Source organism: Melanotaenia boesemani, chromosome 8 (genome assembly GCF_017639745.1).
Source record: "Melanotaenia boesemani isolate fMelBoe1 chromosome 8, fMelBoe1.pri, whole genome shotgun sequence".
NCBI classification, from domain to species: domain Eukaryota; kingdom Metazoa; phylum Chordata; class Actinopteri; order Atheriniformes; family Melanotaeniidae; genus Melanotaenia; species Melanotaenia boesemani.
In genome coordinates, this window is record NC_055689.1 from 33,726,954 (window position 1) to 33,740,856 (window position 13,903).

A 13,903-nucleotide genomic window follows, 5' to 3' on the forward strand; every position below is an offset into this window, starting at 1 on the left:
TGTCATGGGGTGTGTGTCCTCTGATCATTTAGCTTGTGTAGGAAACATGTGACAGTGAGGATGTAAAACTCTACGCTGATGACACTGTTGTTTCCACACATGAACAAACAGCAGAGCAGAGATGTTGTTTGAAGCTACAAATAAACATCCAGAGGTTTGACCAGTCAGGACTGTAGGTAGAGAAAAAAGACAGACAGCAGAGAGGGAGGGGAGGAGATGAGTGTGTTCAGCAGCAGATATGAATCTGTTCTCAGTGGTTATTAGAAGAGAAAAAGCTGCTGACAGCCAATCAAACTTCCTTTCCTGCAGCCGTGTGGCTTTCTGCTCTGCAGCCTCCACACCGTTAGCTGTGGCTTTTCACCTTAATAACACAATGACAGTTACAACCATCGACTGTGCTTAAAGAGTCGTTCCAGGAAACATCTGTGTTCTTCATCTGTGAGAGAAACAGCTCAAACCCTGAACTCAGAGCTGAGAAATGAACTTTGATGGAAGAAAAGGAGAGATGAGAAACCTCCTGTTGAACATTTGTTGCTGAACATTAATAATAAATCATTTAAAGCTCATCTTCTCAGACATTTCTGCTCTTTCAGCCGACTGTACTTCTGTTATCATTCATCAGAGCAACACAAACCACACTGAGACAGACTCACAAACCACCGACACAAACAAGTCATGTTGTTTGGTTGGTCTGAAAACTAAAGCAGGACAAGACGTCCATGTTGGTTCAGCTCAGGTCTCATTTTTTCACCGGCTGATAGTTGATTGAAAACCTCCTGCAGAGCCGTCAGAGGAGTCTGTTGATCTCAATCACAGCTGAGTTTTTATTGACTTCTCTTCAAACTGGTTCGGCCTCTGTGAACCTGCTCTCCACAACTTCATTTAAGCTACTGTTGATCACTTTTAAATCCTTCATGGTCTGGACCAGCTTTCCATGTCAGAACTCTTCATTCTGCACCTCGACCCCTCAGATCAGAGACTCAGCTGTTGTTTAAAGTTCCACAGTTCACACTTAGAAGAAAGGGAACCATGATTCTACTGTTTTAGCTCCAAGAACGTGGAACAAACTCTCAGTCAACATCAGAACAGCTGAGTCAGAGCCAGTTTAAAAGATTTTATAAACCCTCCTGTACAGACTTGAATTTGGAGAATATTTTCTAATCTCTGTTCTGATTTTTTATTGTTGCTCTTTCTACTTTTTCTACTTTGGGAATGATTTCTGTGGTTTTTGTGAAACTTTTGTGCTTTAAAAACTTTTTGCCTTGTTATCATGAATATAATTATGAACAAACTTTGTAGTAAAGACATATATTGTGACTTGAAGAAAGAAAAATCATGTTGTGATTTAACATGAAAAAAAACATTTGTTTCATTTTTAATTGAAAAAAAAAACAGATTGTGTTTTCAGCACAATCATTCAGAGGAAAAACTCTGGTTGGAAAAAGCTGCTTCCAGTTTCTTTTGACAGTCGGCTGAGCGGATTTTTCTGGAACATCATGTTGCTGAACCTGGACCTGAGCAACTGAAGCAGCTCCAGATCATCTGCTGAGTTAAATCCAGGTGGAGACGTTTTTATGCTCAGACAGTGAATGTGTAAATATGGAAGACAGAATATTCCAATCATTCCCAAAGAAACACAAACATGAAACACTGGAGAAAAATCCAGTTTGATCATCATGTTGATGAATGTTAATTATGTTCAAAGTCCCTTTTTAAACATGTTCAATAGTAAAGAGATCAATGATAAAGTTCTTTGTCTGGAGGCTCCAGAATATTCCAGCTGACGTTCCCACATGTCCCAATATATTTGCTTCTGTTCCAAGTCGGGTCGGACTGGAGAAACTTGTTGGAACCAGTAAACATTTAGGAAATCAAGTGGTTTCGTCTTTATTGAGTCGTCTATATGAAGAATAATGAAATAATCAGCTGATTGTTTTCCATGAAGATGGAAGCTGCAGCTCCTGAACTCTGTTTGATTCCACATTTATCTTTGAAGCTGCTTTGTATATTGTCTACACTGACTGTGAAGCCAAAGTAACACAACAGCTCCATCTTCAGTTTGTTCTCAGTGTTTTCAGCACAATCATTCAGCTGTGCAGCAAAGCTGTTTTCATGCATCAACATAATCCAGTAACACCAGTGTAGCCATGTTTGTTTCTATGAAGAGCTTCTTACAAGCAGAATGGAATTATTTCTACATGTCAACATACAGTGTAGAACATGGTTTATAGTCCAGATCTGACTGTGAAAGAGCTTCAAATGACAGAATCTACAGTACATGGAAATGATAAGAAAGTGTCTTCCTGTGGATGCTGTAATATATGTCCAGTATGCACACTGGGATGCTTTCCCACATGTCCCAGTATGTTTGATTGTGTTCCCAGTGAGGATCCACAGACCCACATTGAAGAGCTGAATGAGAGTTGAGGAGCTGTGTGGGTTTGTAGTTGTGTATTTTCATCCCAGCTGCTAAACAACAGATAACAGTGTGTGGTACTAAATTCACCACCAACCTGAACGTGTTTGTGGGAACATGAATGTTTTTAGTCTTTCTGCATCATGTGAGGCAGATTTTTTTCATCTGCTGTCAGATTGAAATCAAGAGCATGAAAGCACACAGCAGCTTCAGCTGAGCTGTCAATCAGCAGCAGCAGTCTGATCTGTGGGCCGCAGGGGCTGATGGGAGCTTTGAGGACCTGTTAGAAAGCACGTGGTCCTGCTCTGATCTCACAGCTCGTCCTTGTTTGGCCTCAGCTGCATCAGAGCACCACTTCTCCCCAGGTTCACCAGAGGAAACACCACTGCACACAATGCTTTTCCTCCCAGCTGCTGCTCTGTGCTGGCTGTGTTCAGGTGAGTGTTTCCAGCCAATCAGGAGCCAACAAACTCCACCTGGAACAAACACTGTCACACTAACCTTCATCTGTCTGGCTGTGTCTCTACAGCGCTGGTTGCCATGGCAGCAGAGCTGATTCAGGATGATTTAACATTGACCAGGAGAGTTGGTCAAAGTGTCTCCTTCAGGTGTGGAAACATTCACCTGTGTGATCAAACCTATATATACTGGTACCAGAAGAAAGAAACATTCAGAGCAATTCTTTTAATTGATAAAAATTCTGGTTCTGTCCACAAACCTTTCAACCATCCTCAGGAAGATGATTTCTCAGCTGTGAATATTCAGAACGGCTGTGAGTTGCAGATAGAGAAAGTTAAACTGGTTCATTCAGCCACCTACTACTGTAGCTGTTATAAATCTGTTCTCCACAGTGAGAAATGATCCCTGCAGCCTGTACAAAAACCTTCAGATGAGCAGATGTCAAGCAGTGTTAGTGACAGGAAGAGAGCAGTAAAGCACAGCCCAGGTTCACATATTTCACCTCCATCTCAGACAGAGTCACAAACACACTGAGCTGAGGGAGTTTCTTCTTTACTGCTGTCTTTATGGATTTAACATTTTATTCTTCTTTTTCTTATTAGCAGAATTTTCTCAAACCATCAACTCTGTGAAGATTTCAGATATCTGCAGTGTTAAATGATGAAATGAAACCTCAACACACCATCAATCAAATCAATCCATTTTCAGCATCTTTGGTTAATAATGAATGTTTTCCTTCAAATATCCAGATAAATATGAATCTGCTGCTTTGAGCTGCTGCTGGAATAAAGTCCATTCCTCCTTCACAATGTTAATGATCTCTTCATGAAAACACTTCCAGCAGCTCTTGTTGTTCAACAGCTTTCAGCAGATTCCAGCTCATCATTTTACTTTATTCCATTTTAAAAGACAAATCTTGGACTGATCTCAATTTTTATTTAATTTTTAATAAGAAAAATATAAGATAAAAAAATAAAGAAAGAAAATAACTAAAAACATACAAATGAAGACATAGAAAACAAATAAGACATACAAATACATATTTGAAAGGGAGTGAGAAGAAGTTTAACTTGTGAACTTTGACCTCTTCTCATTAAATAATAAATACTGGTGATAAGTTTCCTGGTTTAAATCTGTCTAGAAGCCAAGGCCTGATATTAGCAGTTAAATAAATTTGGTTTCTGGCCTTTTATTCATAAATATGTAAACTTAATTAATATACTCATAATACAACAATGTTAAATGTAAATATACACATACCTGTACATACACACACCTACATACACACATGCACATACAATCAGAAGACGAAACCAGAAAAATGACCCCTGAAGAAAGAATTAACACCAGCACACTATCCTCTTAACCATTAGTGCTACCCAGCACCTCCCTCATCCCTATACCTCTGGAAAACAGTGTCTTTGCAGCTCATTTTAAATTGTTTCATGCTTGGACGCTGCTTCAAATCCATGGTGACCCTGTTCCATAGTCTCACCCCATTAACGAAACACAAAACTTTTCCTGGTTGTACGAATTAAGGAGATATAAAAGTTAATTTTCCCCTTTAAATTATAATTACCCTCATGAATTGTTAATAATTTCTGTACATTTTTTGATAATAGATTATTTTAGCTTTGAACATTATTGAGGTTGTTTGATATTTTGGCCACAATGTGAGTAAATTGTAATAATTTTGACTGAAGGAATAATGAGTGTGTGTGTTCCTGATAGCTGTTATGAAATGTCCGTATTGCTCTTTTTGAATAGTAGTCAGTGGCCGTCATGATGTTTTGTAGTAGTTGCCCCGTACCTCAGCACAGCATTGTAAGTACGGTGAGACTAGAGAACAGTAAAGTGTATGGAGGGATTTCTGATCCAGGACCTTCTTAGCTTTGCTTATTATAGAAATACTTCTTGAGACTTTAGTTTGTCCGTGTTTAAAATGTGATTTCCAGTTGAGTTTGTCATCAATGATTACCCCCAAACATTTTATTTCATGCACTCTGTCTGTTTCCACTGCTTCTATTGTTATTAATAACAGTGTATTATTTGCTTTATTACCAAACAGCGTTATGTGATGTTGATCTGTTTGACCGGAACCCAAACTGATTCTCTGCAAGAATTTTGTGTTTTTCTAAAAAAAGAGTCCAATCTGTTATTGAAGAGTTTTTCCAGCATTTTAAAATAAATGGTGGTAGTAAGGAGACGGTCTGTAGTTATTAAAATAGTGTTTGTCTCCAGCCTTAAACAGGGGGATGACTTTAGATGTTTTCATTTTATTGGGAAATGTACCAGTTTGAAATGATAAATTAAAGATGTATGTTGATGGTTTAGAAAAGCCCTCAATGACTTTTTTACTAGAAATATATCAACATCATTACATTCAGTGGCCTGTTTCTTCTTACATTTCATAACAATATTCAGAATTTCCTTTTCATCCACTGCTTGAAGAAACAATGAACAAGGATTTCTCTCACTTTAATGATCATAAGTTCCTGAATCAGGGATTTTTTTTAGCAAGTTCAGGTCCTACACTAACAACGTATTCATTAAAGTTATTATCTACCTCTTTCATGTTGTAATTTCCAACGTCATCATCCATGAAATACTTAGACAAACTATTCTGTTTGAATCTATTTCTTCTAATATTATTTAGTATTTTCCGTATTCCTGCTATTTTCCTCTAATATCCTCTTATAGTATCTTTTATTCTTGCCTTTATGATTTAAGTTAATTAATTTTTGTATTTTTATGTTTATATTCTGTCTCTTTAGTTTTCGTTCTTAGGACGTCTCTGGAAAGTAAAGTTTTCTTTTTACAGGTGTTTCCTTCGGTGATTCATGGGCTACTTTTCTGCTATATTTCAAAATATGAAAACACTTATTATATAATGGAGAAAATATTTTAGAAACTTGTTATATGCTAAATTAAAATCTTTTTCTCTGTATATTATGTCCCAGTTGTTTTCCAGTAATTCATTTTTAGTGCGTTCCTCAGTTCTTACTTGTCTATATTTTATTTGCTTTTTTGACTCTTTCTTGTAACTTGACGTCATGAACTGGAAACACTGGCAGATGGTCACTTATGTCATTGATTAACAATCCATTTATAACATTATTGTTAATGTCATGAGTGAAAATATGATCAGAATGGCAGAATGAGACATGATTCTGCTGGGTCTAGTGAATTTTGGAAATAAGTTCATACTGTATATTGTATTAATAAATGCATCAGTACCATTGTGATTGTTGGGATTCAATTTGTCGATATTGAAGTCCCCACACACAAAACTAGTTTTGTTACCTGTTTTTGAAAACACACTTTCCATCCACACACTGAATGTATTAATGCTTGACCCAGGTGCTCTGTACACACAGCTAACAATGTTTTTGTTTTTTCCATAAAGACTTCAATTATTAAGTATTAACGTAAGCTATTAGTCACAGATGTCATTCTTTCTAAAACCCTGAAGTTCAAAGATGCATCTACATACATGACACCACCCCCACCACCTTTATTTAGTCTATTCTTATACCTGAGCTCATAGCCATTTAATTCCAAGTCTATACTTTTGTCAATAGACATCCATGTTTCAGATAATACTATTATACTAAATGGTTTAGTAAATGTTTGTAAATAGCTTTTAATATTATTAAAGTTAGCATATAAGCTTCTACAATTAAAATGCAGAGGTGATAATTTACTCCCTGAGTCAATGTTCTGGTTGTATTGATCATCTGTGTAGTAGCAGTAATTATTTTTTATGGCAGCTAAAAAGTTATTTTCTGGATCTAAATCCTGTTCCACATCCATGATGTTGGGATCAGTATATTGAAATACTTCCAGCTCCAACTGATGATTTTAACTTATCCTCTGTGTAAAGACTGAATCCCCAGATATAGAGTGAATTCCATCGTTGTCATAGTTTAGTTCTGTTAGTTACCTCAGAGTCCAGAGCAGTTCACCCATGCTGATCTTTGTTCCTCTAGCTGTAGACCAGATTCTGTCAGTCATTGGACTTTTCCAGTTGTTCAACGTTCCTTAATATAAATCACCTTGGCTTCCTCGGATGATCCGATAAGTTTAATGAAGGTTTTGCAGGTTGTAGTCCAGGTGTTTGTATTTTCTTCTGTTTCTTCAGCTGATGTGCTTTTCTGGCTAATGTCAGCATTGTGTTTGGCTAGGTGCTCATTTATGAACACCTCTGTTCCTTTTAAATTTTTCTTTGTTTCAGAAGTGCATTCTTGTATTTTCTATTTGTGAATCTCAGAAGTAGAGTTGGTCCGTCACTGACGTTTCTCTTTTTCTGAGGGTGACATGCCTCAGTGTAGTTACTGTCCATTTGATTCCTTTGGCTTGTAGAAAGCCAATCACCTGATGCTCTGTGGAGTCTGAGTCCAGCTCATCCAGGGGACAGGTAATACGAATCCAGAGTTCTGTATTTGCACATTTCTCATATCTATTGTAATTAATAAATTAGTTAACTGAGAGAAGTAGTCTGTCATATTTTGATCCATCAAAGAACACGCAGGAGAAGAATCTAAAGAGAAAGGTATAAAGAAATTGTGTGGAACAGTACCTGATTAATTAGGAAAGTGGGAAATTAGTACCTGCCTAATTTAATAATGTGGGAAGAAGTACTTGTTCTTTATTACTCGTGCAATTTTAATGTTTTCTCCAACACACAGCAGCACAGAATATTTCCTCGAACATGGAAACCTTTAAAATGAGAGAAAGAACGACACTTGATGGACTTGCTCAGATGATCACAGTACTGGTATCTAGATAAACGTGGGGAAATAGTTGCATCATATACTGGTGATGGTACTGGTATCTTTACTCTAGAAAAATAGCTGAATCATGTATTTTATACAATACTTGGAGGAAACTATGGCAGACTTCCAAAAATACATCCTATAAGACAGAGGTTCTCAAACTTTTTGAGCTACATCCACTTCTATGTATAATTGTATGACTTCCCATCGGAGCCACAACAAACACTATTATCTATTATCTATAGGCAATCATAGGGGCAATCGCGCTGCAGGTGTCGATCACACCCACACTCCCAGCACACGGAGCCTGTTTATTAACCCTCCACCTAGAGGCAGATCCTGGTACAGCTCCAGAACTGGTATCAAGGTCCCTGGCCTAGGGAAACTCGAAGAAGCTGCTGCACCTGATGGCTTTTTAGACCCCTGTACCGCAGCCTGTATTATTTTGACCTCTTTACACAGGCCTTTAACAGTCTCTATTAATGCCTCCAAGTGGTCATCTGTTCTGTGGGGGTCTTCTGTAATCCACCTTTAGTATCGGGGCAACACGTGTTTGCTCCAAGGCTCTAAGGAGCTTCATCTCAGCAGCCAGCTGAATTGCAGATTCTAAAGTTTTAGGTTTTGCTGCATGAAGGTTAATCCAGAAATCCCCGGTGGTAAAATGGGTGATAAAATGGTCTCTAGCCAATAAGTCCCGGGTATGTTCATCTACAGAAGGTTATGCTTTAGCCACCAACCTACACAAAGCATTCCCAAACACAGTCTCATTCGGCAATCGTCTCCTTTTAGAAAAAGTAACCCTGTTCCATTCATCACCAAAGCGGGGATCTAAACACGTTGACAAAGCTGCTTTTAGTGACACATAACTCCCATTTCCATTATTAAACGCTATAAGCTGCCACCACCTTTGTTTGTTTGGTCTGGTCCGGTTTCAGAGGCAAAACAGCACCCACCACAAACCAGTTGAAAATACTGAAATACAAAAGTTTATTTATAATAATCTAAAGGAATTAGTATCCGACCGGCAGGTCAGAAAGGGCATTTCAACGGCCTAGGCAGCTTCCTCACCGTCCCATACACCAACACTACAAACAAAAGAAGAAGGTCATCAGGTCATCCTGAGGGAACATGAACATCTGAACCAGACAATCCATCCAGTAGCTGTTGAGATATTTCACTCTGAACCACAAATGTCCACCTGATGGTGGCGCTAGATAAAAAGTCAAAATCAACAAAGTCCCTTCATGAAGTTAATCCTCTGGGGACCAAGAATGTCTGTTAAAGGTTTCATGTCAATCCATCCCTCCATCCTTTAGTCCAGATCCAGTCCATCTGGACTAAAGTAGTGGACTGACCAACAGACTGACATTAACATCAGAGCCATGCTGCTAGTGTGGCTAAAAGAGAAGAGAAGAAGAGACAGTCATGTTGATATGAACATTAGAGAAACACATCATGGAGCTGAAATATGATCCTGCTTCATCATTTCAACTCCTTCACCTCAGCTGACACGTTCACCAGCAGACAGGTTTTTGTACCAGTCTTTCTCACTGTGTGGAGGATGGAGCTACCTCATCTTTGGTTCTGGGACTAAACTGTATGTAACAGGTAAGAACAAACATTTCTTTTCCTTCACTTGTTTTCTTGTAGAAGTTAAAATGTGTTTAAAGTCAGTTTCTGCTGCTTCAGGCTTTACATGTTAGTTTTTTCATCAGTAGTAGAGAATTCATCATGCAGCCATTGTTACAGAAGAAAAGCTCAATAATTCCTGAGAACATGTTCAAATCTCACTGAACAACTAAACTTATTCTTTATTTCTGCAAATATTAGTCATGATACAAACATTTACTTTTTCATCTTCTCAGTAATTCTCTGACATCTGCTGGTTTTTGTTACTTAAAAAATAGTTTAAATTTTCTGTAGAGGACAAAACTAAATTAAATGTCACTTGACATTAAAAGGTCAAATGTTTAACATGTGAATAAAATTGTATTTTAAAAAGGAACTAAAACAAATGTGAAATTGGAATAAAATTCTAAGCTTTGATGAATTGTTTTACAAACTTTTCAGTAAAATTTCTATGTAAAATATAAGTAACATTTTAATGGTACATGAGCTTTAATTCCATGTTGGAAATAAGAATAAATACACTGAAGCAGAAAAATTAAACTAAAATCTTCTGGTTTTTAATCAAAGATTTAAACCTTGAAAATCATCTGAAAATGTTTTAGAGAACATATTTAACTGTTTTAACTTTGACTAAATTATTTTTTAAAAATAAACTAAAAATGTTCGATTTAGTAAATATTTGTTTATTAATTCATTAAAATTTTTGTGTACAACTTGTTCAAGTCTCTTATGGAAATAAATAGAAAAATTGAGAAAAATCTTTCTGAGAAAACGTAAACATAAAATATGAATTTAGATTTGAATTCACGTGTTATCATTTAGCTTATTTAAAAAATAATTAGCAGTCCTCAAATATTATTATTTTTTATTCATAAATTTTAATATAAAAGATAGTTAAAGGGTAAAAAAAAATAAATTAAAAGATTTTGATCTGTTTTCATTGACTGGACTAATTGCTGGTAAATACTAAATGTGTTCATTATTTTATTAAATTCCTCGGCAGAAACACATTTATTACATGTTTCATTAAACATTTTCATGTGTCGTGTAAAAGCTGTAAAATATAAATATATTATATAGATACACAGATTGTAATTAGTACTTTGCATCAGTAATAAACAGGAAAAGAAAAAGAAATATTTATATTTAAATAAATATTTTCATAGAATAAAAATTAATTATGAATTTCTTCATTTAAAAGCATCAATGTAGTTTTTATAATTCATGCATGAAATGGTTAATATATGAAAAGAGTTGCAGAAAAATAACAAACATACCACTATAAATAGTTTTTATTATTATTTTCATTTAGAAATCACCAATAAAAAATAATCAAGTTTTAAAATAACTTTATTGACTTTCTAAGGAAGATTTCCACGTGGTCCACCTGCTGCCATGAGGTGATGAGTGTGTGTGATATGAAGCTGAATCCAGTGTATGTAGTGAAAGTGAACTTTGTGCTGTATTGATGAGGAGTTTATTGATCAGAGTCCATGTTTCCAGGATCAGACTGAATGCAGTGCAGTGCTGGAAGCTGCTGCTGACTGTGTGAATGTGTGTGTGCTGCTTGTTGCTGCTGTCAAACTTCAGATGAGCAGGTAGTGAAGCCCGTGGTGAGCGTGTACCCAGCAGCATCCAGAGTCCACCAGGAGGGGAGGAGCTCCCTGCTGTGTCTGGCCTCAGCCATGTTTCCTCCTCTGGTCCAGTTCTCCTGGAAAAGACAGAAGGAGGACGGCTCTCTGGAGGAGCTGCTCCCTGCTGAGGGAGATCAGCTGGAGATCAGAGAGTCAGGACGCTCCGCTGCCATCAGGGTGGTCGATCGTGATGCTTTCTCACTGGACAAACAGACCCAAGATCCGGAGAGATCCAAGAGGATACAAGTCTCCGTATCCTGACTGTTTCCGGGGATATACGGGAAGATTGGTCTGTAACAGATCCTGTTATAGGATACCCTCCGTATACACATCTAGCAAATCCTAGTACAGGATATGCCGCGGATACACTTCTGTGATAGATCCTAGCATTGGATACCCACCATATACACAACTTTAAGAAATCCTAGTGTATGGTATTCTCCGTATACACATCTGTCGCAGTTAAATCTCCGTCCTTCAAACGTCATGATCAACGGCCATGTTGCATTTAATTTTAAACATGTCGTCGCCTGTCTTTCTGTCTTGATTACCTTACTTACATACTTGATACAAAGTGAACGGTGGATAACATTATAAAAACGATTTAGGATAGACTTACTAGCTTGATACACATTTAATCATCAGAGTTAATGGTGAATAATATTTCTTGCAATAAAAATGATGTAGGAAACTATCTGTGGACTTTGTTTGAAACAAAATGTCGCATCATCCTCTAGACACACACAAACTGTAAGACCTGCACCCGCCCTCTGAAATCTTATGTTTGTGTTACGCAACTTCGGCTGACCAAGCTGCAGGTTCCGCGTCAGAGCCGGTTGTCCTGGCAACGCGTCACAATGAGAGATATTAAATAGTCCACTCAGCTGCTTCTTGTGAAAAACTTACAATTTTAACGGTAAAAAACAACAATAATGTATAAATAATTGATTTAATATTTATTTATTTATTTATTTCGTAAGTGACCATGGTATAAGCAGGATAATGCCCTTCAAGGTGTCCAATATCAGAAACGGTCTGACGCAAACGCCTCCGCGTGGACACATCGTTGGGCATAAATTTTAAAATACATAACAAATCCCATAACCCAACTCGTACACAACTTCATTTTGCCCTCTCTGGTGACCCTCGTTCATTTTTACCCCTTTAAATGACATTTTGTTTGAATGACTTATTTACTAATTATTCACTTTTTAAAGTAAAACAAATATAACAATTGGAGTTTTGGATATGTCTAAGATTAGCTAAATAAATAAATAAATGAATGGAAAAAAATTTCCTTGTATATTTACTGTAGTATCAAATGCTTCTTCTTGAGACTTTTGGGTAAAACTGTTCCATTGATTTTGGTTACAACTATATATTTTAATTTATTTGTAATCACAGTTTAAAACTATTCATTATTTAATGTTAGCATTTTATTTGCAAAAAAGCTGTGATATTTGGCATTTTTAATTTTCACCAGATTCAGCTGTTTTCACATTGTAGGCAGATGCAGGAAATCCTGGTATTTTCTACAGTGATGTTATGGCATCATGGACCCACCAGGGGGCGCTAATAGTGATTTCTTTGCTTGTGTTATTGTATTATTTCAGATTATCGACATGTTGATTTAGATGTTAATTACAAACTTGTTTCACACATAAACTGGAAAAAAAAATCTTGGTGTTCCCATGTGGTCCCAAAGCTCCATAATACAGCTCTCCATGAGAAGGTCACAAGACGAAGAATCTATTAAAACAGACTAGGAAAGTAACGAATTATATTTACTTAAATTACTGTAACTAAGTAGTAAGTAGTTTTTGTGAGTAATTTGTAATTTTTTCAAGTAGTTTTTGAAATGGGTAATTTTACTTTTTCTCAAGTGCATTTTGACCCAAGTATTTTATTTCATTACATTGGAAATCTCCCTGTATGTAGTGAACTTTGTGCTGTCAAACTTCAGATGCGCAGATGGTGAAGCAGGTGGTGAACGTCTGCCCCATTGAATCCAACGTCCACCAGGAGGGGAAGAGCTCCCTGCTGTGTCTGGCCTCAGCCATGTTTCCTCCTCTGGTCCAGTTCTCCTGGAAAAGACAGAAGGAGGACGGCTCTCTGGAGGAGCTGCTCCCTGCTGAGGGACAGTTCAGAGGGTCCAGACAATCCGCCGTCATCAGAGTGGTTGATGGTGATGCTCTCTGTAGATATAAATACATCTGCTACGTCAAGCATGAGGGGGGAACAGTGGAGGCCCAAACACAACAAGGTAATGAAGGCTTGGAGACTGTGTTCAGCAGAGATTCAGCTTCATGTGGAGACGCTGTCAAAGAGAGCAGAGGAGCAGAGGACTGACATTTCTGACTTTAACTCCAACATTTTTCTCTTCCAGAGGTTCCTGCTTCTCCTCCACCACCTCCTCCTCCACCTGCTTCTCCTCCACCAGTTCATGCAACAGTTCCTCCACTTCTGCAGGAAGAAATATTTCCACCATCTGATCCAGCTACAACCTCTGTTCCTGTTCTCCACCCTGTGAAGCTGTCAGTGTCCTTCCAGTCTGAGTTGAGGGTGAAGCTGCTCTTGCTGCTGTCCACAGTGCTGATAGTGAAGAGTCTGGTGTACTGCTGTGGACTCTCTCTGCTGATGATCCTCAGAAACAAGGGACCGTCCACCAACTGCACACATGCTGACTGACTGTTTTCTGCTGGACTTTTCTCTCCATCAAATCTCATCAATTCATCTCATTCATCACTTTGATCAGGATTCACAAATGTTAGTTATGACATGTTGTAGTTGCTTTAAAATGTCTCTTTTTATGCAGATTTTACAGTTATTTTCAGAATTTCCATCCATTTATTAACATTTATATTTGCTGTCATGAACTGTAAATTCTGAAGGAAAGTTTGATCTTCATAGTTTATTTTATATCTGCTTTCTGTCTTTTACATATTAGATTATTTTAAGTTTTCTTTCCATATTTTCTGTTTTTATATTAC

At 37.3% G+C, this 13,903-nt stretch overlaps 1 protein-coding gene across 1 annotated transcript; it reads left to right on the forward strand.

The window, feature by feature from the left end:
• Positions 1–2,665: 2,665 nt before the first annotated feature.
• Positions 2,666–13,672, forward strand: LOC121645000. Its single transcript, XM_041993275.1, has 7 exons — positions 2,666–2,853; positions 2,946–3,266; positions 9,211–9,258; positions 10,870–11,165; positions 12,420–12,438; positions 12,877–13,176; positions 13,300–13,672. The coding sequence occupies exons 1-7, from the start codon at positions 2,811–2,813 to the stop codon at positions 13,599–13,601; spliced, it is 1,329 nt and encodes a 442-aa protein (XP_041849209.1). The 5' UTR covers positions 2,666–2,810; the 3' UTR covers positions 13,602–13,672.
• The last annotated feature ends 231 nt before the right edge of the window (positions 13,673–13,903 follow it).